The sequence below is a fragment of the Cajanus cajan genome, chromosome 4 (assembly GCF_000230855.2).
Source record: "Cajanus cajan strain Asha chromosome 4, NIPB_CcT2T_4, whole genome shotgun sequence".
In the NCBI taxonomy this organism is placed as follows: domain Eukaryota; kingdom Viridiplantae; phylum Streptophyta; class Magnoliopsida; order Fabales; family Fabaceae; genus Cajanus; species Cajanus cajan.
In genome coordinates, this window is record NC_138520.1 from 12247608 (window position 1) to 12274916 (window position 27309).

At 35.9% G+C, this 27309-nt stretch overlaps 2 protein-coding genes across 2 annotated transcripts; one reads left to right on the top strand and one right to left on the bottom strand.

Annotated features, from left to right (window-relative positions):
- The first annotated feature begins 436 nt into the window (after positions 1-436).
- On the top strand, positions 437-1066 carry LOC145957167 (uncharacterized). The gene has a single exon (XM_083073384.1). The coding sequence runs from the start codon at positions 437-439 to the stop codon at positions 1064-1066; it is 630 nt and encodes a 209-aa protein (XP_082929510.1).
- Positions 1067-14794: 13728 nt separating this feature from the next.
- On the bottom strand, positions 14795-17229 carry LOC109802925 (histidine biosynthesis bifunctional protein hisIE, chloroplastic). The gene is made up of 5 exons (XM_020364340.3): positions 17077-17229; positions 15929-16174; positions 15738-15833; positions 15491-15642; positions 14795-15283 (listed from the first exon to the last, which is right to left on the bottom strand). The coding sequence occupies exons 1-5, from the start codon at positions 17212-17214 to the stop codon at positions 15067-15069; spliced, it is 849 nt and encodes a 282-aa protein (XP_020219929.1). The 5' UTR covers positions 17215-17229; the 3' UTR covers positions 14795-15066.
- Between the last annotated feature and the right edge of the window lie 10080 nt (positions 17230-27309).

Below are 27309 nucleotides of genomic sequence, written 5' to 3' on the forward strand. Positions count from 1 at the left end.
TGCTTCATTATCTCGTTTCATTCCCAAGCTAGCAGAGAAGGCCGAGCCAATCTTCAGCCTACTCAAAAAGCCAAAAGAATTCTGTTGGAGTGAACAATGTGAACAAGCTTTTACCAACTTCAAGCGGTTCCTGTCGAGTCCACCCATCTTGTCAAGACCAAATGCCCAAGCTGATCTCTTGTTGTATCTTGCAGTAGCTGATAACGCTCTTAGTGCCGCACTTGTACAGGAAAGCGACAAGACGCAGACTCCAATTTATTTTATTAGCCGAGTACTACAAGACACCGAGAGAAGGTATCAGACAATAGAGAAGCTGGTTTTGGCATTGGTAGTTGCATCTCACCGACTTCGCCCATATTTCCAGAGTCATCAGATTATCGTAAAGTTAGATTACCCGATCAAGTAAATACTCAGAAAACCCGACTTGGCCGGACGGATGATAGCTTGGTCAGTCGAGCTGTCCGAGTACGGTATCAAGTATGAAAGCCGAGGATCACTAAAAGCCCAATGTCTGGCCGATTTTATTGCTGAGCTCACCCCTGTTCCACCTATGGATGCACAAATCTGGACTTTACATGTAGATGGATCCTCCAATGTGAAAGGCAGTGGTGCTGGTATTATTCTTGAAGGTCCAAACGACGTGATGCTCAAACTTGCCATCAAATTTGACTTCAAAGCTACCAATAACCAGGCCGAATACGAAGCTTTATTAGCAGGTTTAACACTGGCAAAAGACCTTGGTGTCAGGAAACTCAAGTGTTGCAGTGATTCCAAGCTAATCACAGAACAAGTTGGAGGAGTTTATCAAACCAAAGAACCCCAACTGCAAAGGTATAATCTTATGATTTCTCAGCTAACATCTTTTTTCGATGTTTTTCAAATAGAGCACATCCCAAGAGCACAAAATGCAAGGGCCGACCTGTTATCCAAACTTGCTAGCACGAAGCGTCCAGGCCAACATCGGACGATCATCCAAGAAACAATAACGGCCCCTAGTTGCCATGTCACATCCATCTTCGCCAACAGTTCTTATCAGCAAGGTTGGATGGCAGATATTTGGAGATAACTTAAGCATGGCATCTTACCAGATAGCAAAGTGGAAGCTTCCAAAGTTAAAAACAAGTCATGTCATTTCACCATTGAAGCCGACGAGCTACTCAAACGAGGTTTCTCCATGCCTCTCCTCAAATGCTTAGATGCAGATCAAGCTAAATATGTGATGGATGAGATTCATAGAGGTATCTGTGGTATGCACTCCGGAGCTCGGTCCATGACCGCCCGAGTTACCCGAGCTGGATACTACTGGCCAACTATGAGATCGGACTGCAAGTCATATGTACAGAAATGTAAAGCCTGTCAAGAGTTCGGCAATCTACACCAGTTACCTCCGATAGCTCTACACTCGATGCAGTCAGCATGGCCCTTTGCCTGGTGGGGGATGGATATTCTTGGTCCTTTCCCGGTAGCCAAAGGTCAACTAAAATTCCTATTAATTGCCATTGACTACTTCACCAAATGGATTGAAGCTGAAGCCCTAGCCAAGATTACCGCAGCCAATGTCCAAAGATTTACATGGAAAAAAATCATCTGCAGATATGGCCTACCTCAAGCAATCTCAACAAATAATGGCAGGCAATTTGTGGACAAAAATTATGAGCAATTTTTGTCGCAACTTGGGATCAATCACAAAGTCACCTCGGTAGAACACCCACAAACAAATGGCCAAGCTGAAGCAGCGAATAAGGTGATTCTCCGAGAACTTAAGAAAAGGCTGGGATCATCAAAGGGAGAATGGGTTGAAGAATTACCTAGTGTTCTGTGGGCATATCATTGCACACCACAAACCACCACTCAAGAAACTCCTTATAGGTTAACCTATGGCTCAGAAGCAATGATACCTGTTGAAGTTGGGGAACCAAGTCACAGAAGATTGACATTTGACGAATCTCAGAATAAGATGCAGTTGGCCATAGACCTCGATTTAATCGAAGAGACAAGGGAGTGTGCTAGGGTACACGAAGAAGCATGTAAACTCCGAGCTGCAAGACGGTATAATTCCAAGCTCAAACCCAGATGTTTCCGCGAGGGAGACCTCGTCTGGCGAGCTACAGGTGATGCTCGGAGAGATACATCAGCAGGCAAATTTGCAGCAAATTGGGAAGGTCCCTTTCGTATATTGGAATGCCTACAAAATGGAGCATACAGGCTAACAGAGCTCGGTGGCAAAGTTCTTCCCAGAACTTGGAATGCCACTCATTTGAAGTTTTATTTCAGTTAAATACATGTACACACCCAGGTATTGTACTCTTTTTCCTAATTCAGTCTTTTTCCCAAATAAAAAAAAAGGGTTTTGGCTGAAGAGGTTTTAACGAGGCATGCCTGAGGTCAACTGAAGATATGTAATTGATTTATAAGTCTATCTCATACATACTCTCTTCTCCTACTCTTTCTCTTATTTTCAATTTACTCCACCATGATTCTTAAAATTTACATTACTATATATCAATTACGATCACCCGATATCATCATTTACGTAAGGTGTAAAGCCAAGTCTGAGCTGTTACCAACATCTGCGAATAATACTTTAGCCAAGTTTGAGCATAAAGATTTGCCAAGTTTGAGCAATAAATTAGATTCGCCAAGTCTGAGCATAAATTTTGCCAAGTTTGAGCAAAAATCTAGTTCATTTCAAATAATAATTTCGCCAAGTTTGAGCAATAATTTTCACCACTTAATCCTTCAGAATATTACAAGGCCAAGTTTGAGCCGACAAAGCCAAGTTTGAGCCAGGTTCATCCTATTATTCATTTTGTTCAAGTAAAAGCTAATTTCTTGCAAGTGTATGTGTGCTAATTCTCGATATAATACCATAATCAACCAAAACCTTCAAGAGGATATTCAGAATATTATAAAAATTATCAAAAGTATCAAAAGTGCAGCCTATGAAGGCCACATCAAATTAGACAATTATCAAAAGTATCGAAAGTCTAGCCTTATGCAGACCACACCAAATTAAAAGTACAAACCATACTATTATGCTATAAGACAAAATATATCTTTACATAATTATTCATTGTTTTCTTCACTGCTAATGTCATCCGGGATGTCATCCTCATTCACCAATTTCCCCTTGAAGACATCTTTGCTAACATGAACTCTCGTCAAATCAGTATTTGGAGCAACACACTTCACCTGCCATAGGGCTTTAGCAAACCCCTTCTTATGTTCAGCAACTACTTCATACTCGGTAGCCTCTATCTCTTTCTTCAATTTCTTGTTCTCATTCTCTATTTCTTGAATTTTCCTTACGTTGTCGGCAATTACTTCTTGACAAGCTTTATTTTTCTTATAGAGCTCCACCATCTCATCTTTCAGACTCTGCACATTTCCCTCATGGTCCTGAGCTTTCTTTTCTAATGCCTTCACAGTCTCGGCTTGAATTTCCTTCTCTTTCTCTAACGCACTAGTCTTCTTCAAAAGATCATCTACCTTAGCTGCATATGTCTTGTTTGATCTCATAGAAATCTCAAACGCCTTTGAGCTTTCCTCTAACTTCTTCTTCAAGTTACTCACCTCAGCATTCAATGCACCAACCTGGGCATTTTCAGCTCTCAACTTAGACATCATAGAGGCATTTTTATCCCACCTTTTCTTCCAATGATCTACCACGGCAATAGATCTTTGTAGAAACACTTGCACAGAATCCAGACCTTGAACAGGTCCAACCTTCTCAATCAACGCTTTATCCGCAATATAGGCCGGATCTTCCTTTTAAAATGTTTCCGCAGTCAACTCGGCGTTCCAAAAGGAAGTCACGTCGGGAGACATGCTCACATGATCCAACCGAGCCAAAGGATTCTCCGTGTCATATCTTTGATGCAATGACCTCGGACGGTTTTTCAACCCTGATTGGGACGACTTCCCTTGTGGAATTGGAGAGTTGAAGCCGAGTTGAGCGATTGATGCCTCCAAATTTGCCACTAAACTTTCTGAGGATTCCGAAACCTGTACACTCGCCGACTTCAAAAAGGTAATTCCAAAATCAGAAACAACTCATATAATCATATCATATTGCTTAAAAATAATAAGAAAAGAAGTATACCTTCTTTTTTGCCCCCTCATTATCAGGATTTTTCTCACTTTGCCTCTGGAGAGTGTCTTCTTTCTCCAGATCGATTACATTCTCCAGGTTTTTCATTCCTTCCACCATTTCTTTCCTTGGCATACTAGTATTACCGACATGGTCAACAACCTTTTCAACCTCTATCTTTTGCTTCTTCACTTTCTGCTTCGGAACAGCTACATCTGGGATTTCTTCTATGTTAAATTTTCCCTTCAATTCGCGCCACTTACTCTTCCCCATGATTTCTGCACATCACAACAATCAATAACATATTCAATTACACTATTTTAATCACATATAGCTATTATTATTACTTACTCTCTATATCATCTTTCGGATTTGACGACCTCGCTAGCGGTAAAATCGCTTTGCTCTCTAATGGCCGAGGTAGCTCTTCCAACATTTTTATATCTTCTTTCTCGCGGGGTGACAACACCATCCCCTCTGATCCTGAGAACCTCACAGGTTGTGGTTGCCAACATAAAGGGAATTTTGGTTCGCCATTCCAATGGAAAATCGGATCCAAACTCGGATTCTCATGAGCAGATTGCACTTTAAAGAACTCTTCTTTAAAGTTCTTGTACGATTGTGCAAAAATTCAAAATAAACCCCCTTTCGCACTTCCACTCAACGAAACCCACCCAAAGGGTGTATCTCCCAATTTTATTTGATAAAAATGCATAAAAACTCCTAAGCTCGGCTCTATCCCCATTATACTACATAAAATTTGGTACGCTCGTACAAAACCCCAGCTATTCGGATGCAGTTGACTAGGCGCAACATTTATCTTTCTTAACAATTCACACTCAAACGGGGTAAACAGAATCACCACACCTAAATCCCTACACAGGCATTGATACATATATATGAACGGAGGAGTCGTAGACACTTTAAAAAACACCCGTTCATCCGCGGAACAAGGTTCAATCGAAAGATGTTCTAAAAATGGAGGAAGGCAAAATTTCAACTTATGCTGTAATACACTCGCCTCCATTTCGCTTTTGACCCTACTCTCATATTTTCCTACATCTCCCCTCACCCACTCATAACCACTGGTAAGGATTTTAGGGTGGGAATCCTTCCTGTTATTTCCCCCTCTCTTCTGCACGCTTATCTTTTTCCCTTTATCCCCAGCACTATCACCCTTCGATTTACCCATGATAATACCAAATACAACACAAAGATCAAGAATTAACGTTTGATACCTGACACTTCGTATGCTCCCTGTGTTACTTTCTTCTTCACGACAACACTCACCCTTTGGCTATGGCAGATATTACACGGCCCTCTCGTCTGCTACGCTTCTAATCGCCGTCACCCTCACGCTCCTTCCACTTGTATATATATGCGTACCCCAAATCTCTTCATTACCTTTTCGAGCGTTGTGCCTCTTCAAAATGACGTTTCGCGCTCCGCCACATCCTTCGCATTGAATGCTTTACGACAAAACCCTCAATCATAATGATTGAACGCCGCACCTGCTCCCATTTCCCCATAATCAAGCTGTCGCGCATTTAAAGTTATGACTCTTCACACTCTACACGTGTACCTCTTCGGCTCATAACGTTATGGCTCTCTACTCCCTTTTTCAACTATCTTGGGTAAAGTCCCACTTCTTCTCAGCTCTTTCATTCTTACATCACTCAGAGCTTAGGGGGCTTATGTACCAACCTTACCCGAGCCAAGTACCCGAGTTCACAAATTCGACTTGACCGAGGTGATCTCTTGAACAAGCTGACATAAAACCATGCAGTGCTGACATGGCACATCGGATGAACGACATCACCAAGACACCTCGGCATGTTGACCATAACCACCTTCAGACAATAACCACCTCAGCGGTTACACGGTTACTCGAACAACCATCACAGGTAATGATATAACCAATTCGTGAAGGAAAGAACCCTAACTAACTTGATCGTCGGAGTCCTTTTTGCAGGCACATCCGAGACGCCCGAGCGAGAAGATCGGAGAGAAGAAACTCGACTTAGTGATTGGCTTCACACAACCTCAGTTGGATCCATCCGAGAAGACGACTTATCCGAGTTCAGGCGACGACCTGATTCGTGTAAGTACAATTTCCATATTAATTGTTCGGTTATCATTGATATATTAATTATTTTTTTACCATCAATATTAAAAGTTTTTATTAATTATTTTTTAACTAACTAATTCTAATATATAAGAAGTGATAGAGTAAACCTTAGGACATATATGATGACACAATGTTAAATAAACCTTAAAGGGCAAAATTGTATTTTAGGTTACACTTGAGATTTACCAAAATTTACTTTCAAGATAACAACTAGTTTCACAACACAATATTATTTTTCATTTATTTTCTATTAATATTTTCAAACAACTACCTAATAGAAGTTTTGCTACAGCTGATAATTAAGATGACAAAAGATCAATTAGGGTGTGTTTTATTACTATTTTAAAAATTGCTTCTATAGTTTTTGAAATCATGATTAAATTTCTGTAAAACCAGCTCTGGACCAGGTTCCACCCCAAGAACCCTACTCCAAATGATCCATACCCTTCAGTTAAGACTACAAATAATAAAAGAAAAAGACTAGAAAATATCTCTTAGCAGTTTTGTTTATTTTTAAATACTTGTTTTAAATATTGAAAAATTAATCACTAACTTGGATGAACTGATTTTAAAACAGTTTTAAAACTAAAAAGTGATTAAAGAAATCAAACACACAATAGGTGTTCGAACAAGCTTGTCTTCAAAATTGCCTAAGATTGTATCTAATTAAATATATAATAAAACTTCAAATAAGATTCTCATTAAAAGAATTTGTAGTTTATACCATTAATGTTGCGTGTCTACGATGATATTTGTGGCGATCAGAGATTAAGCACGGATGGAAGTCAGTGCAGTAAAAGCTGCCAAGAAAAAGCCATTTTTCCTTTAGACGTGCTAAACACTTCAAAAGTGTCCGAAATATTTAAGAATCTGAACATGTCATCAAAGGAGGCTTGGAGGGCAACCAATTCTTAAGAAAACAATATGCAGAACATGTACAAAAGCAACCGTAAGAATCAACTATCCAAAGTAATCATCATTTCATCCTTTCCTTTAGTTTAGAAAGCTGAATATTGCAACAAGATATGACGATCACTAAAAAAAAATAGTTACATATAATAACATAACATATAAAAAGTATCATTATAGATATAATACATGTATATATAAATTTATTCAACATTAATTACATACAATTTTAATATTGATTTTAAATAAAATTCAACAAAATATATTATATTGTATGTCATTATAATATATCTATACCTTTTAACAACATATCAACATATATTATATGATAAAAATAATTTTTAGTAACAATTATCTATAAAAGTTTTTTTGGCACTTAAACTTCAAAAAGGAACAGAGAATTTATTTTCTTTAGAGAAAAAACAAACAAATATCTCAAAGATACGAAGTCTTAGATAAAATCATTTCCAATTAACACACACAAAAGTTCCTCCCATTTTGTATCTAAAAGGTAATAAATAACATCTTTGATCAGATAAAAAAATGACAATTTGATGAAATGCATTTAATGCATCAATAAACACCTCTCTACAAGGAAGGAAGACAAAAAAAGACAAAGCAAACCTATGAGAGAAATCCAAGGATTTGCAACCGTCTTTTATCATAAAACACCTATATAAAGAAGCCCGAAAATCTAGAAAAAAGAAAAAACAACCATTCATTCTTTCTGTAAATCTTTGTATTATATAAATTGGTTGTATCACATCTTGTAAGTAAGACGAAACAAAAAGTAATTTCTTAGCTTTAACTTTGTGTTATAGCTTGAAGCCTAAAGAGGTTTTCTTATAAAGAATACTTAGTTGTTGAAGTCTAAAGAGGTTTCATTATTCAAATAATATTTGAGAAATTGCTTGAAGAGACAAGTCAAAGAATACTTAGGTTGAATCGATCTGTAAAAAATTACTTGTATATTTGCAACTATAGTGGAACTTAATCAAATTGATTAAGAACATAACTTAATTTCGGTGGTTAAGACGAACCAATATAAAAAACAATATGTGTTCTTTGTTCTTAACTCTTCGTCTACACTCTTAAGAACTTGACACTATTTCACTGTTTTAAAAAAGTGTTAAGTTTTCAATTAACATTATTCAACTCTCCTTCTAGTGTCTTTCTTTTCTCAATAATCTGTGATTACATTATTGCTCTCACAAATAACTCTCTCTCTAATCCCTCAAAATTTATGATTGTAAAAGCTAAGATAATAAACTACTATAAAAATCCTAATTTATAATAATTTAAATGAACTTTTGTTCGTGCATACTTGCTTAGAGCACCCATATAGTTCAGTTAAACGAGTTGTTTGATCCTTTAAGAGGTAGTCTCTGACTTGCCTCGCTCAAAGTGTTTGTCGTGGTCACTCTAAATGAATTTTAGCTTGCTCAAAGTGAGTAGCTCGTTCATTTAAGCAAGATAGCATTATCTTCCAAGGGTAGTCTCTAACTTGCCTCTCATAGAGCACCTATCATGTTTGCTTTAAGAAAATTTTAGCTTGTTTAAAAAAAGTGACTTGTTCACTTAAATGAGCTAGCATCATTGATGAGATTCCACTTGGAAATCTCAAGAACACTTCAAGCCTCTCGGAATTCCTTAGAAGAACATCAAGGAAGAAGACTCCAATTGGCTTCAATGTGACCTAGGCTTGCTTCTAGCCAAGTCCAGAGAAGAAAGAGTTCCTAACTCTACAAGGAGAGGAGCTCAAGTAGGGTAGAGTTTAGGAGATGTGAATTTCGGAGAAGGAGATTTCTAAAGAAAGAAAACTCATCAATTAATTCCAAAAGTGTCTTACAATTCTCGGCCAAGGTGATTTATAGTGAAGAATTAGATTAAAGTGACCTAGGGTTAACCTAAAGTTAAGTAGAACCAAGGTAAGGTTCACTTAACCTTAGGCGCCCAAAATTTGAATTCAAAATTCAAATTTTGGTGCCTAAAACCCGGATCACCATGTGCTTCTTCATTTGGTATGTAATTAGAAATCAATTTGAGTTGCATTTCGGATCACACCATGTGCATGTGTTGCACATGGCCGAAATGCACTTCAAATGTGATTTTAATTACATGCTAATGAAATTGCACATGCAACCTAAATAACCCTAAATTCACATGGCCTCTAAATGCAAATCCTAAGCTACATGGCCAGAAATACAAGGCCCAAAAGAAAATACAAGGCACTAAGGCCCAATCCTACACTATCCCTAATCTAATGGGCTTGAGACAAAGCCCAACAAAATAAAGTGATGGGCCTTCCTTGGGCTTGGGCCCACTCTTCATGCATCCTTCTTCTTGCCATAGCCCTAGTAGTTGGGCCCTTAGCCCATGGGAACTACATCACATTTAACTTTATCTTGATAGTTCCCAATAGAAAACTCTACTTCCACTTGTTGGTTGACTACCATATCCCCATCATCATTAAGCCAATGAAGTTGATAAGGTTTGGGATGAGGTGTAGTAGTCAAGCCCAACTTCTCAACCATCCTAGTGCTACAACAATTGCACCAAGATCCACTATCCACTATGAGAGAACAAGCCTTGTTTGAAATGTTACATCTTGTATGAAAGATGTTCTCTCTTTGGGATTGTGTATCACTAGGTTGGTTGTTGAGGACCCTTCTCATCATAAGAAGTTCCCCATTGTAAGGGTAAGTGATCTCACATGACTCTCCCTCACTTGCTTCTTCTTCATCCTCACTTGAAGATGAAAAAGTAGTAGCTTCATCATGGCTACTATAAATGTCTTGGCCCCTTAAAATCATCACTTTCTTGTTAGGGCATTGAGAAGCAATGTGGCCTCTCCCAAGACACTTAAAGCACTTAATATCACTAGACTTAGTGCTAGTGTGTGAGGTGTTGATTTTTTTGTTTTTTTCTTTTTCTTTACCCTTGTCTAGATTTTTGGAGGGAAAAGTATTTTTCTTTTCAAATTCATTTTGTTTACCCTCCCTCTTGTAGTCAAACTTAGAGAAAGAAGATGAGGATGAGCTTGTTTTAAAACCTTTTCTCAAATTTTGTTGTTCAACCTTTATGCAAAGTTGAACCAAATCATTCAAATCCCTATAAGGGAGAAGCTCAACCTTATCTCTTATCTCAAAAGTTGAACCACTCAAAAACCTAGCAATGGTAATATTTTCCTCCTCCCTAATTCCAGCCCTCATCAAATATAACTCCATCGTTTGTCTATACTCTTCCACAGTTATATTTTTTTGATGGAGTCTTTGGAGCTTGCTGATAAGCTCCCTAGTGTAGTAAGAGGGAATATGCCTCCTCCTCAAGGCACTCCTTAATTCATTCCAATATTGAATTGGAGGATCATTATGGAGACGCCTATCTCTCACAAGAGAAGTCCACCAATACATGGCGTGACCTTGGAAGCTTAGGGTAGCTAAGGAGACTTTTCTTTCTTCACTCACTTGGTGGAAAGTGAAGATTTGTTCCACCTTCATCTCCCAATCTAGGTACCCTTCCACATCTTTTCCATGAAAATAGGGAAGATCTACCCTAGATTCCCTTAGTTTGGGGGTCCTATGCACCCTTCTAGGAGGTTGTTGATAATGATCTCCTAAAGCAAGGCTATCATCATTCATTGACTCTCCTAGGGTTGAACTATGTTGGGAGCTAAAGTAGGAGAGAAAACTCAAGTAGGGTAGAGTTTAGGAGATGTGACTTTCGGAGAAGGAGATTTCTAAAGAGAGAAAACTCATCAATTAATTCCAAAAGTGTCTTACAATTCTCGGCCAAGGTGATTTATAGTGAAGAATTAGGTTAAAGTGACCTAGGGTTAACCTAAGGTTAAGTAGAACCAAGGTAAGGTTCACTTAACCTTAGGCACCCAAAATTTGAATTCAAAATTCAAATTTTGGTGCCTAAAACCCGGATCACCATGTGCTTCTTCATTTGGTATGTAATTAGAAATCAATTTGAGTTGCATTTCGGATCACACCATGTGCATGTGTTGCACATGGCCGAAATGCACTTCAAATGTGATTTTAATTACATGCTAATGAAATTGCACATGCAACCTAAATAACTCTAAATTCACATGGCCTCTAAATGCAAATCCTAAGCTACATGGTCAGAAATACAAGGCCCAAAAGAAAATACAAGGCACTAAGGCCCAATCTTACACTATACCTAATCTAATGGGCTTGAGACAAAGCCCAACAAAATAAAGTGATGGGCCTTCCTTGGGCTTGGGTCCACTCTTCATGCATCCTTCTTCTTGCCATAGCCCTAGTAGTTGGGCCCTTAGCCCATGGGCCTCCTCCATCAATCATCCTATAAGGGTAGTACCTGACTTACCTCACTTAAAGTACTGTATGGTCACTCTAAGTGAATTCTAGCTCTCTCAAAATGAGCAACTCATTCACTTAAGTGAGCTATCATCATCTCCTTGGGGTGGTCTCTATGTGAACTCACTCAAAGCAAACTATTGGTCGCTTTAAGCGAATTCTTTGAAAAGGTTGGCTTAGAGTGCATCCAATTAATCTTGGGACGATGTTGAGTTAGTTCTTTTGAGACGTTGTAGCTTTCAAGTTTCATTATCCCTATGTCACATCTCAACAAATAAACTTCTAAAATACCTAATTTTAAACAATTTCATCCTAAAAATAAAATTAACTCTAATTATGTGTTTTAATTTGTGGTCAAAAATGAAATTTTAAAGTATAAGATATATTTAATAATTGCCTAAATTTGATAAAAAAATTGTAAACATATTTGAAAATTATTAAAACACACCAAACTTAAAATTTTACTTGTTCTCAAGCAATTAAAAATTAAGCACTATCTCTATTCTTAACAACTTAAGATGCACCAAAAATACTCAATATGAATAAATTCTATATATCATTCAAAAGTTCTTTTTCAAACTATACAAAAAAAAATGCATAAATTTTTTTCAAAGAGACTAACTCTCGTAACACAAAATTCTAAACCCTAAACTCATATATCTTAATCATTCATAAGTGAACCCTATGCATATAATTTTGTAATTAAGCATGGATCTCTATTTGATTAAAAAGGATCAGTTTTGATCGAATAAAATATTAGTTATGGTTATTTTCCTTCACTTATAAAAATTATTTACATGTTTTATTAAATTATTGTAATTTGTGACTTTTTGATAATAATTTACTTTAGCTGCTGCTAGTTGGAGTCTGAATTTCAGTATGTGTTTTCTTGAGTCAGGGGTACTTTCGAAATTTCAATCAAACGAGGAAACTTCATCGAAACTATGTGTCATGCTTAGACATTTGAATTTTGAACAGAGCAAACTTTCTTTTTTTGGTAAAGAAGATAGCAAACTTTCATCCCCAAATACTCTACCAAATAATTAGAGGATAATTTTCAAAAAAATATTCTGCTGGCAATTTTTTATTTATTATTAGAATGCAATAATTATGTTATGTTTGTTTTTTATCTATTAAAAGCAAAAGGCTGCTTAAGAAAACTTCTTTCCCGGCAACTTCTCTTCCCATGTGGGTTGTTCTCAATTAGAACCTTAAATTAAGGGTTGAAAAGCAAAAAGAAAATCTAATGCAATACATGTAGAAGAGGCATGAGCCAAATTAATTAAGCAAGTGACAAAAGCGATAACTTTTGGCACAATTTATCAGATTGGAAGGGTGTAAAGATGGGCAACTTAGGCCCCAATTCATGCATACATGTTTTGAGCTATTTTTTTTCTTTTTTTAAAAATAAAATAGGTCAGAGAGCACACATCTTTTTAAGTCACAAAAGACTACTAACCTCAGCCAGAAAATTTATGCATGACATTAAATTAATTAAGTTTTTGCCTTTTTCAACAAAATCTTCGTTAAAATAAGGATAAGTATCTAAATATGTAATACTGTAGCATTTGACAGCTTCACAAGGTTATTGGTTGAGTAGCCATCCTCAACCAACAACAGTCAACTAGTAGTCATCCTCAACGAGTGGGTTTGTTTGTGGCAAGTGCATTGCTATCAGAATGAAGAGCAAGTAGTAATTATTGGAGTTAAGGATCTAAGCAACTTCTAGAAATGGATATTTTAGTAATTTTAAATAATTTAAATAAAAAAATAAAATAAAAGTAATTACCATTTACTTATTCATTGGCGAACAATATAACAAACTTGTCCACTCTACCCATCGCCTTCCTTTTAAATGAAACTACAATTGTGCAATGCAAGTGAGTAGGTGTACGTAATATGTAGGGTCCGAATAAAAGAAAAAAAAATAGGGAAAAACTTTTAAATTGTGAATATTTAAATATATTTGCTCACTTACACAATTTCTACAGTTTTATTCTTCTCAACTCTAGAAGAATAGTTATCTTACAACGTAATGTTTTTAGGCTGTTTAGAATACTTAATTTACTTTATTCATATTTTTTTATTAAAAAAATTTTTGTTTAGTAAAGTTTTAGGGTGCAGACCTTTACGATCATAGTTTTTATTCAATAATTTTCACAATTTTAACTAACTTTCACAAAGGTAAACTCACAAGCAATTGAGAAAGATACAAAGAAAAAAGAATAAAGATATAAATAAATGTACAATCAAATCTAAAAATCACGATAATTGCAGAAGAAAATACCAAACATCAACACAATCAAAGAAAGAAACAACAAATCAAAAAAGAAAAAAATCATATCATAAAATTATGCCAAATAAATAAAGAAGTTACGATTAGTTTCATATATGTTATATATTATGCTCGCCCAAAGTCCTAGTTTTTCACATTTAAGAAGAAATTCATTGCAATTTTTACAATCATGCGATGGAACTCTTCCCCAATCCCCCCCTATAATATCTAACATTCACGAGTTCTCCAATCAAATTATGTTATCTCTGTATGATTAATTGTCACATTCGGAACGTTGAGGACTTCTTGGCATGTGCCACAAAATGTGTAGGAGATAATAGAATAGGTGTGCTTAATCGCACCTGTTTCTTCTCATCCAGCATCTCTAACTTAATCTCTTCAACCAAGTATATTACTTGTCATTTCAACTATGTTAAAAATAAAGTACCTTGCATTTCAGAGGTTAATACAACTACAAATGTTGACCTTTTTTTCTTTTCGCTTAGAATACACTTTATATATTAGTGAGAAAAATGACAATACATGCCCATATTAAAAATAAGATAAAACAATAAATTTACCCTGATAATTTGTTCAGTTAATAAAAATTGTATAATTATTAAAAATAAAATGAAAAAAAAGTAGATATCAAATATAAAATAAAATCCTTTATTATTATTATAGATACAACATTGCTTCTAATCATCATTTATCGAATACATTTTTGACTTATAAACAATAGAAAGTAAAATATGTCCCTAAAAAAACCCAAATAAGAAATAAGAGTGAGACATAGATCATTGAATTGATGGTCACAAGACAAACACGCAAATTTCAATAATCCAACTTGAGAGTTGATTGTTTCATCTTTAAAACCAATTTGTCTAACCCATCTTTATGTTTCAACTTTATAATCAAATCCTCTCACCATACACACATTGTATTAGATCCATGGTTCATACTAAAAATGTATCTCAATTGCATTTAATAGTTCAACATCAATTCTACTCAACTTTAAAAGATATAGATACTTAGGAATTTATAACTAAGCAAAAAATAAGAGCTTGTTACATTACAGTCTTGCAGTTTGCTACATATAAGCATGCACGCAATAAAATTAACTAAACCTTTAAAAAGGTGAAAACTGATCTCTACAAAAAAGTGAGGATAACAGTTACATGGTGTTCTTGACATTATTTATGCTATTTAACAAAGTTGCACTGCTCAGCATAGTCACATGGATAAGAACAAGCATGGTACATCCGACTATGTCAGCAAAAGCTAAATATATTGTTTGAGATATAGACTTAACATACATTCAATCATCCATTGATTTTTGGGATACACGACTTCTCTTCTCCTCAATGCCAGATTGGGAAAATCTCAGCCGAAGAACCTGCAAAACATCTTCAATTTTGACATCTTTCTTTGCCAACAGAACCATGGCATGATAGAGTACATCAGCCATCTCTGATGCAGTACGTGACTTGTCCTCATTATTCTCTAGTGTTTGACACAACTCGTTTGCCTCTTCTCTACAAGATGAAAGATACAGTTACAATCTGATATCAAAGAGAGACAATCCTTTAATCCGTATTTTTCCTTCAAGCAAAGTGAATTACAACAGAGGCGTGTTTTAAGTAAAATGCATCTAAACAGACAATTGGTAGTTTGGGATGAAAATGGATATTTTTCCCCCTTTAAATTCAAACTACAGAATAACATAACAAGACATACTCGACCTGATTTTAGAGCATAGCAACTTATCATTAAGCAATAATCGCTTTGTCCACGAAGGCTTTTCATTTTCTGTTTCTGCTAACTCTGCTTTACGTTGGGAGATTGTTGACTCTAACCCATACAAAGAGGTTAATGCCAATTTATTTCCTTCATCCTGTAACAGATAACCCGAGCCAATTTGAATATTGCCAAACTTTCTCTACAGGAAAACAAGGCAATAACATGTTTGTTTTAATTGGTTGAACTTACCTCTTGCTGTTTTAACAAGTCAAAAACTGATGTATAATAGCATGTTTCTGCCCCCGTGTGACAGGTAGGCCCGTCAGGTTTCCCAAGGTATATTATCTGAAAAGTAGTTAACAGGGGTAAAAAGCATTAACTACCTAATCATACCAAAAGCAAAGATAAATAATTCAACGAGAAAAGAGGCAAGTGCTAACAGAATCACGATCACAATCAATAAAGACATCATGAACATTGATAAAATTATTAGAGGTCTCTCCTTTGGTCCACAATGCAGATCGTGATCGGCTATAGAATGTGGCCTTTCGAGAAGATAGGGTTGTAGCCACTGCTTCTCTATTTGCAAAACCTTGCATTAATATGGCCCCCGTGTCAACATTCTGAGCTATTGCCACAGCCAAACCTTTGTTATCCCATTTTACACTGTCCAGTAATGAGTCTACCTAACAAAAGTTTAACACTTAAATGTAAAAACAAGGATTGATCTAATGAAATAAAAAATATAACAAGAATAAATATATGAAAAACAAAAAATGCTAAGAAATTTCACAACTAACACAAAGGATGAATGTTCTTTGTTAGAACAACATATTTGCATTCAGCATTAAAATGTGAAAGAATCTGCAGACTTCATCCATGGAACTGAATTGCTACACAACATAAACCCAGAAATATAATATAAACTTACATCAACAATTTAATGTCAAGTGCAACATTAGATAGAAAACCAAACAACTAAAAATTATTAAAACTTTAAAGAAACCCACAGGCAAAAAAGGTAGTTGGTGAATAAATGTAAAGCTAAATTACACATTTTGTCACTCATATTTCACGATTTCATGAATTTTGCTACACAGTTTTAGAATTTGTATTATCCAACATCATTAACTATAGTTGATGTGATACATTAACTGATGTGGATTGATGTGATAAACAAGTGATAATGTAACACTAATGTGTCACATCAACAATTAATGTATCATGTCAACAATCAACAAAAGTGTGAAAAAAAAAACTCAATAGTTAAGTGGAAAAATTTGAAAAATTGCATTAAGGCTAAAAATAATTATTTATTCAAAGAAGCAAAATTTACTAGTGGATTTCCTATCACATGACAGCCTTAATTAAGTGCGCGTTTAGATTCAAGTAGGAGCAACCAGTATCACATTACAATACTAACTGGCATAATCTTAGGTAAATATTAACATCTTTGGTTTCACATTGAGGAATCAGTTTTGGGTCCAGAATTGATTAAGAGTTTGAAACAACTTTAAGTAATCTTTGGGTTATATTTATAATGAGTTTTACCACTAACTTTGCTTTTAGTTAGTTTAGATGGAAGTACCTTAGGGTTTGATGTGTGCATAGAAGAAAAAACAATGCAGTGGCTCCTCCTCCCCTTGTAACTGCAATTGGAATAAGAGAGGTTACGCTTGTGGAAACCCTTAGCAGATTGAAGCATGTGAACATACGAAACAGCCATTGATTTGAAGGGAACCTACGCTACACCTGAACGACCCTTATTTATAGAAGTTCAGGAGTGTCCAGAACGGCCCGTTTCGAATCCGGAACGGCCCGTTCTGAACCCCTTGTCATGTGCAAAAGTCACATCCAGAACGGCCCGTTCCAACCATCAGAACGTCCCGTTCCATTATCAGAACAGCCCGTTCTGGTAATCATCTAGACCTTCAAGTTCTCCATCCAAAACGGGTCGTTCTGATACTGGAACGGGACGTTCTGATGGTTGGAACGGGCCGTTCTGGATGTGACTTTTTCACATGACAAGGGGTTCAGACACGGGCCGTTCCGGATTAAGAACGGGCCGTTCTGATGATTGGAACGGGCCGTTCTCAAATACGATTTATAGGTCAATTTAGTAGTTTGGAACGGCCCGTTCCATTTTTAGAACGGTCCGTTCTGGGCTACTAAATGACCTACACCGGACTTTTGGGCCTTATGAAATAACTTACTACTTTACATTTAGCCCCTTCAAACAACTTACTTGATTTTGTCAACGGATTATATAATCTTTAGTTTCTTCATTTGGAGGATTTTCCATGTTGTCGAACTCTAGTACTTCAAGCGAGTCATGTTGCTTGAGAGCATCAAGCACCATCTCTTGCATAAACATAAATTGCTCCCCTCGAGCCACATCTACACCATTGTCTGAAACACCCATACAATTATATTCAACATGTAAATCAATGTGGCATCTCTTTTCCGTGATCACTCTAAACAAAATAACCAGGTTTGAATCCTTGTTTATAAAGGTCAACCTTCACATTTTCATCCTTCAAAATCTTTGGAAAATTGCATTTGAGGCATGGGCATCTAATCCCCCCATCACCTTTATAGTATTTGTATTGGCAAGCTTTGTTTATAAACTCGTCAACCCCTAATACAAAAGATGGTTCCAATCCTATTCTACCATAATAACACCTATCGTAGATCCAAGCACAATTCAAAGTAAAAGAATCTATGTTTTGTATATTTAAACATGGTTGCAATAATTTAAGGGTATATAAAACAGAATTTATATAATATATATAATAACATATATAAAACAGAATTTAAATAGCAAAACTTAGGACAATAATTTATATAATATTTATAATAATATACATAAAACAAAATTTATATAGCATAATACCCATCGTATTCTAAATTTAATTTAAAATAGTAATTAATCTTTAAACATAATTAATCTCATATAGTTGGAAAATCAAATTAATCTAAAAAGATAAAAAAAAAATAGTAAAATGAGATCAAGTGAATATTTGAAAAGGTCTATTAATGCAAGTAATAGTAAAATCCACAAATGGCATGCAAAAGAATAATGTGATTTAAGTTCATTAGGATTAGTAAGCTGCAACTATACTTAATATTCTATTTTCAAACATAGGGGTGGGTTTACTTTAAAGAAAGTGATTTAAGTTCATTATAGGATTAGTAATCTTTCAACTCATTATAGTTTAGTTGTAAGGGAATCTGACCAAAGATCTTGGAAGTCCACAAAGAATGGATTCTCTCTAGTACAAATGAATGGTTCCTGCATGTGAAGGGAAAAACGAATGAGACTAGTAAACATGACAATATACACTTTAAATAAGTAAAAGTGATTCTTTTGTTATTTATTTTAAACTAGAAGATGATCAAATTTAAATAGTATAACTTAGGACAAGAATTTATATTTTGTCTTCTACCTCAAGTCAGCATGTCATTCATAGAATTTTTTATTGATACAACTAAAATATAATTAGTGACTGTAGATCAATAAATACTTGTGATTAATTATATTAATTGACTCTCAATTTTTCTTTTATTTATAATCAAGTACCTAACAAGATTTCATTTAATATTTAAGTAATAATTTTCTCAAAAAGAAAAAAATATTTCTTATTCTGTAATTCAAATGTTATTTGTTTTGAGTTGGTACACTTTATTTACTCATTATTATGTCATATTTAGTTTTTTATATTAGCTAATTCTATTAAATATAATGTCATCTGGATGACATAACTCCGTATTTGTTTGTTTATGGTTGTCCCTTTTTCGTTTGCCAGCAAGTTGGATCAAGCTAAAGCTGTCAAAATGGGCTCAGCCCGGTGAGCCAACCCGGCCCACCACGGGTTCGAGCCGGGTTGGGCTAAAAAAAATTTGCAAATTTTAGTGTGGGCCAATTTTAAACCCGGCCCACTAACAACCCGGCTCACCCGGGTTCAACCCGTGGTGAGCCGGGCTGACCCACCAGCCCATAAAAAAAAAAAAAAAAAAAAAACTTCTGCTATTAGGTTGGGCCAAATAAAACTTCATAGACCATCATAGATTCTCAATTTTATGTATTTTTTCTTCAAATTATGTAATTAGTGTAGGAATTTATTTACTTTTCTCTAGAAAAGCTTATGTGCATACTATTTTTGCAGGATTAGGCATTAAATTTGATTACATTTTTTTAAATTAGGTGATTTTTTCAAATTAGGTGAGCCAACCCGTTTAGCCCACCAACCCGTGGTGGGCCGGGCCGGGCTCAATTTTTTCCAGCTCACCAATAAACGAGCCGGGTTGGGTTGGCCCACCAAAGGCTCAACCCGTGGTGGGCCGGGCCGGGTTACCCGTTTTGACAGCTCTAGATCAAGCAAACCATTGATTCAATAATTTAATGCAAAACTAGAATTGTATACTTGTACCTTTTTCCAGAAAACTGCCAAGCAAGTTCACATCACCACATCTGAAGCATTCTTTAGCAGCTCCGACCAGTCCCTGAAAATTCAAAACCCATCACATCAAAATCTAAATCTAAATCCAATTTCACACTTCATATGTAATAATAGAAACCCTTAAACAGTAATCCTCCACCACCTAGTCAAAACTCAACATTAATCCGATTTAAATGAAGACATTGAATTAAGCCAACTAAATTCATTGGATACCAATGCTTCAGGTCCACAGTGATGATGCAAATTGAAGAACGTATGCAGAAGAGCACGAAAACATTGTTATCATGTGATTCTTCTATTTCTTGTTATAATGTGCTATATGAAAATTGTATTCCAAATAGAAAAAATAGATTGTTTTTCATTCCCAAGAAATTCCTCTTTCCCTAAACCGCATAAGCATTTTAAGATAATCTAAATTAATTTGAAGACTTTGTCAACGTCAGTTATGACATGCCTAATGTCATTAAATTAAACCAAGACAACAACCCTAACACTTGATGATAGAATACCTTAGAAACAAAGTACAAAATTGTGTAGAAGGAAAGTGAAGTGAAACAGAGGAGCGTAGAATAAAGAAAAAAGGAATGTCTTTCTCATGCATGGATCCCAATGCATGGCGGGAAGTAGTCCTAGCATTGTATTGCTTACTGGAACACACTTTTTTCGTTTATTTTAAAGGAACTTGCTTTGTTCCCTCTACAAATCTGTCCCTTCACACCTATTTATACACAAAAAAACTGGCTAGATTTATTTACACATATGGATAGTGTGACACCCTTACTACCCCCAACACATATATTGTAATAATGTAAATAAACTAAGGAAATAAATTTTTCAACTTTGGTAAAAGGGTTCACATAAAAACCTTTAGAAACATTCTTCAATATCCAAAATATTTTGAAAATGAAACTTGGAAAATAAAACATAAGAGGTTACAAAATGTTTTCAAAATAATAAGTACAACTCCATATACAAATAAAATCCATGTCCTAGAAATCCTCTGCCCTGATGTCACATTATCAGAGCATACTCATAATTCAACTGTTGGCATTCTAGATGTCACTCATAGTCGGATCTTCCTCACCTAAAACATCCACAAATTGTACGGTCAGAAAAGAAAACTTCTATGTGTAAAACACATAAGGAAAAATACAACATAATCTCATCATAACTCATTACTTAATGAAATATTCACAAGCATTTCTATATATCATAACTCTATCAATCATGCATCATCTTCACGTCATAATTCGCAATCACACCAATCCATCACAAATCTTGCAATTAACAGTATCATTTTCACATTCATAATCCACATAAATCTTATAATTAACAATATGCCAAGGGGAGTGTAGAATAAAGAAAAAGGGAATGTCTTTCTCATGCATGGATCCCAACACATGGCAGGAAGTAGTCCTAGCATTGTATTGCTTACTGGAACACACTCCTTTTGTTTATTTTAAAGGAACTTGCTTTGTTCCCTTTACAAATCTGTCCCTTCACACCTATTTATACACAAAAAATTTGGCTGGATTTATTTACACATATGGATAGTGTGACACCCTTACTACCCCCAACACATATATTGTAATAATATAAATAAACTAAGGAAATAAAATTTTCAACTTTGGTAAAAGGGTTCACATAAAAACCTTTAGAAACATTCTTCAATATCCAAAATATTTTGAAAATGAAACTTGGAAAATAAAACATAAGAGGTTACAAAATGTTTTCAAAATAATAAGTACAACTCCATATACAAATAAAATCCATGTCCTAGAAATCCTCTGCCCTGATGTCACATTATCAGAGCATACTCATAATTCAACTGTTGGCATTCTAGATATCACTCATAGTCGGATCTTCCTCACCTAAAACATCCACAAATTGTACGGTGAGAAAAGAAAACATCTATGTGTAAAACACATAAGGAAAAATACAACATAATCTCATCATAACTCATTACTTAATGAAATATTCACAAGCATTTCTATATATCATAACTATATCAATCATGCATCATCTTCACATCATAATTCGCAATCACACCAATCCATCACAAATCTTGCAATTAATAGTATCATTTTCACATTCATAATCCACACAAATCTTATAATTAACAATATGCTAAGGGGAGCTTAGAATAAAGAAAAAGGGAATGTCTTTCTCATGCATGGATCCCAACGCATGGCAGGAAGTAGTCCTAGCATTGTATTGCTTACTGGAACACACTCGTTTTGTTTATTTTAAAGGAACTTGCTTTGTTCCTTTTACAAATCTCTCCCTTCATACCTATTTATACACAAAAAAATTGGCTGGATTTATTTACACATATGGATAGTGTGACACCCTTACTACCCCCAACACATATATTGTAATAATGTAAATAAACTAAGGAAATAAATTTTTCAACTTTGGTAAAAGGGTTCACATAAAAACCTTTAGAAACATTCTTCAATATCCAAAATATTTTGAAAATGAAACTTGGAAAATAAAACATAAGAGGTTACAAAATGTTTTCAAAATAATAAGTACAACTCCATATACAAATAAAATCCATGTCCTAGAAATCCTCTGCCCTGATGTCACATTATCAAAGCATACTCATAATTCAACTGTTGGCATTCTAGATGTCACTCATAGTCGGATCTTCCTCACCTAAAACATCCACAAATTGTACGGTGAGAAAAGAAAACATCTATGTGTAAAACACATAAGGAAAAATACAACATAATCTCATCATAACTCATTACTTAATGAAATATTCACAAGCATTTCTATATATCATAACTCTATCAATAATGCATCATCTTCACGTCATAATTCGCAATCACACCAATCCATCACAAATCTTTCAATTAACAGTATCATTTTCACATTCATAATCCACACAAATCTTATAATTAACAATATGCCAAGGGGAGCGTAGAATAAAGAAAAAGGGAATGTCTTTCTCATGCATGGATCCCAACACATGGCAGGAAGTAGTCCTAGCATTGTATTGCTTACTGGAACACACTCTTTTTGTTTATTTTAAAGGAACTTGCTTTGTTCCCTTTACAAATCTGTCCCTTCACACCTATTTATACACAAAAAAAAATTGGCTGGATTTATTTACACATATGGATAGTGTGACACCCTTACTACCCCCAACACATATACTGTAATAATGTAAATAAACTAAGGAAATAAATTTTTCAACTTCAGTAAAAGGGTTCACATAAAAACCTCTAGAAACATTCTTCAATATCCAAAATATTTTGAAAATGAAACTTGGAAAATAAAACATAAGAGGTTAAAAAATGTTTTCAAAATAATAAGTACAACTCCATATACAAATAAAATCCATGTCCTAGAAATCCTCTGCCCCGATGTCACATTATCAGAGCATACTCATAATTCAACTGTTGGCATTCTAGATGCCACTCGTAGCCAGATCTTCCTCACCTAAAACATCCACAAATTGTACGGTGAGAAAAGAAAACATCTATGTGTAAAGCACATAAGGAAAAACACAACATAATCTCATCATAACTCATTACTTAATGAAATATTCACAAGCATTTCTATATATCATAACTCTATCAATCATGCATCATCTTCACGTCATAATTCGCAATCACACCAATCCATCACAAATCTTGCAATTAACACTATCATTTTCACATTCATAATCCACACAAATCTTATAATTAACACTATGCCAAGGCCATGCCACAATTGACATAAGTGATACATGTTAATTGTCTCACTCATCACACACTATGCCAAGGTCACGCCGTCCTTGTAGCATCACTTACCCAAGGGTTGTGTCATCCCTGGTCATTAGTGTGAGGAACCACAATCACATTCATAATCCACACAAATCTTACAATTAACCTTATGCCAAGGCCATGCGACATCTGACATAAGTGATACGTGTTAATTGCCTCACTCATCCCACATTATGTCAAGGTCATGCCGTCCTTGTAGCATCACTTACCCAAGGGTCGTGTCATCCCTGGTCATTAGTGTGAGGAACCACAATCACAATCACATTCAATACATCTCATCTGATAATTCAATTTCATATCACATACACACAACAGATAAGTCCAACAAAATAGTGGTTCACATACCCCTCAAGCAATTCACCATGAATTCACTTCTAGATCATCAATTTTTATCATATAATATAACAATAACATTTATAAATTAATATAACACTCAATTGAATCACCAATTTAATAGAATCTTAACTCAAATAGTAAAACCCCCAATTTTTCCAAAACCTAACTCACAGACACTTTTCTACAATTTCGTTCTCCCTCCTAGATCATCATTTTTACAAATTAATTATATATTCCTAATCTTAAACACATACAGAATCTCATAATACCAATAATTTTCCAAACAGAAATAATTATAAAATTATTAAAAACTCTACAGGAACTATTCTCCCCTCATTCCCTCATGTGACTCTACACATAAGTGGCAATCCCGACACATCATTTGGGAACATCTCAGGAAACTCACTGACAATCTTATCTCAATGATGACCCTCTCCATCTCAACACTCAAGGCGAAAAACAACATGAAGCACTCAGCTCCATCTCTTATCAACTGCTCAGCCTGACCCGCTGATAATATCACCTCATCCTCAAACTGAGGGAATACAATCTCTCTCCGCACATAATCTATAAGGATGTGATTGACAAATAACCAATCCATCCCTAAGATTATGTCAATATCTACCATGAGCAACACAATCAGGTTCACTCGGAACCTCCTACCAAACACCTTTATCGACATCTCACACACATCTCCAATGTCACACAGAAATTGAAGCCGGAGTAGATACATACAAATCAACATGCAATGCAGACACCGACAATCCAATCTCCCCACACAATCAACAAAAAAAATGAATGTGTGGCACCAAAATCAAACAAGAACAAAACATCCTCACCTGCTGCCTTCCCCTTCCTCTTCACCAAATCTAATAAAGTGAAAGTCTCTACAATTGATAAAGAAAATACTCTCCCCGCAAACGTAGGACTGACTGGCCTCGGGGCACTCCAGATGGAGTCGGTGGCATCTGACAATCTTTAGAAATGTGGCCTGGCCTGCCACATCTGAAAAAAAACATTCCCCGAATGGGAACAATCTCTAACCATGTGGGCTTCTCCACATCTGTAACACTGCACCAACTGTGCTCCACCCTGAGGAGTAACAGGACGAGGTCCCCTACTAACAACACCCCTGAGACTGAACAGGTCTGTCATAGGGTCCTCTCTGCTGACCTTCCCTCCTGATCCGGATGATCCCTCCTGAACTCTAGCAGCCTTGCCGCTGCTACCACCACCCTCCAATCTCTCAACAGTCTTTGCCTTCTCAACCAAGGCAGAAAACTCCTCTATGGACATAGGGACTATGACCCTCTTTAGCTCATGCCTCAACCCCTCTGCAACTTCCTACATCTCCAAGCCTCAAATACGACCTGAGAGTAGAAACGAGCCAGATGCTCTAACCTCATAGCATAATTTGAAACAGACATGCTCCCCTGCTAAAGTCTCATGAACTCAGCCTCCTTAGCATATATAACGTTGTCCGAGAAATACTTCTCCAAGAAAACTCTCTTGAAGCAATCCCAATCTACAACCACACCTCTGCTCTCTATCATCTGCCTGGTGCCTCTCTACCAGTACACAATCTCGCCCACCAGCATGTATAGTGCATAGGCCAACTTCCTCTCTTCAGAAGATCCCAAAACACTAAAGATCTTCTCATCTCACACAATCACAAATCTGTCACATCGGGATCTGAATCCCCCTTGAATTGAGGAGGCTAACATCCCCTGAACTTTGCTAAATCTCTCCCATACTAAGAGATCATCGGTCTAGCTACCTCAGTCGTAGCTCTACACGCTTCCATCTGAGCAAAGTGAGCACTTTGCTGCTGCATCACCATGGCCATCATCTCCATAGCCTTAGCGATCTGATCAAACTGAGGTCTCACCATTCTAAAAGAATTCAAACATTCTTTTACTAATACTTGACCACTACAACTCACCAAAATTAACACATATCAGAGATATGACACAACAGAAACCTAGAAGGATAACTCCCCATAGAGTGTCCCAAAAGACTCGACCGGCTCTGATACCATAAAAGTGTAACGACCCTCCATGGTCTCTACACTTAGTGGAATTGCACTACTACTAGTGAACTAAGAGAAATATTAAGCTGGATAACTCATACATACAGGTATAAATAAGATTGAAAATAACTAAGTTTCTGGTTATAAAATAGAACACCATATATATACAGTCATCCCAAAAATAATATTCCCTAGTGTCGGTCAAGCACAGACAAAATCGTTACCCAAAATGGTAACTCTAACACGAGGATCAAAACTCCCCATCTCGCAGCAGACACCTCAACTCCAAGCTAGCATTGACCTGCTCCCATACCAAGTATGATCATCGCAGTTCCACCACATGGAAACAGAAGGATAAGCTAGAGTTCAAAACCAATCATACAAGTACAGAATAAAATCTATACTACACATCATCCAACTATCAATCATGTTCATAGAGTCACACCATACACTTTATCCAACACTACTCATGCATAAAATACAATCCACCAATCATGAAGTCAAACACCACACTTCATCATATTAATAATCATGCAATAAATGCATCTCATGACAGATACCAATGCATATCAATCATCTAATAACCCTCGACCTCATACCCCGCTCCAACACTAGCTAAGGACTTAGAGGAGACTCACCCAACCCAGTGGCCTATCTGAGCACCACTCTCCCAAATCCAGTGGTCTCCCTGAGCACCACTCTCATATATCAGTGGCCTATCCAAGCACCACTCTCAAGAGACTCTATGTGAGCTCTTCTAGTTCAAAAATAATTTTTCTCTCCTCAAGTCCTAGGCTAGACTCATGCTATAAGGCATCACATGCAATTGTGCATCACACATCATACATGGTCTGCCCACCATCATGAATCAACAATCATATACATGTCATAAGACATCACATGCAATAATGCATCATACATCATACATGGTCTACCCACCATTATGATCAATAAACATACTCATATGAACATATACACATGCCATATCATATTTAAACATTCATATATATCATCACTATGCATACATATGAATCACACCTCAGCATACATCATATATCATACATACATGATCCAAAACTTCAACTTAACATGCATTAGCATCATTTTATTCATAAACATGTTCACGCCTGGCATAGCCTGAGCTCGCCTAGCCTAATCCCAACCTGAGAGTCTTAAAACTCATTCACACCCGGCACGTTCAACTCACGCTCATTGTCCTTGAG

What these genes read in the sequence shown, in the direction of transcription:
- LOC109802925 (XM_020364340.3), bottom strand. Translation starts at nt 17,214, where the DNA reads ATGGCTGTTTCGTATGTTCACATGCTTCAATCTGCTAAGGGTTTCCAC. An exon ending in TTGATTGTGATCGTGATTCT is followed by an intron (nt 15,834 to 15,928) that starts GTTAGCACTTGC and finishes ACTACTTTTCAG; the next exon opens with ATAATATACCTTGGGAAACC. An exon ending in TTGCTATGCTCTAAAATCAG is followed by an intron (nt 15,284 to 15,490) that starts GTCGAGTATGTC and finishes TTCATCTTGTAG; the next exon opens with AGAAGAGGCAAACGAGTTGT.
- LOC145957167 (XM_083073384.1), top strand. Translation starts at nt 437, where the DNA reads ATGATAGCTTGGTCAGTCGAGCTGTCCGAGTACGGTATCAAGTATGAA.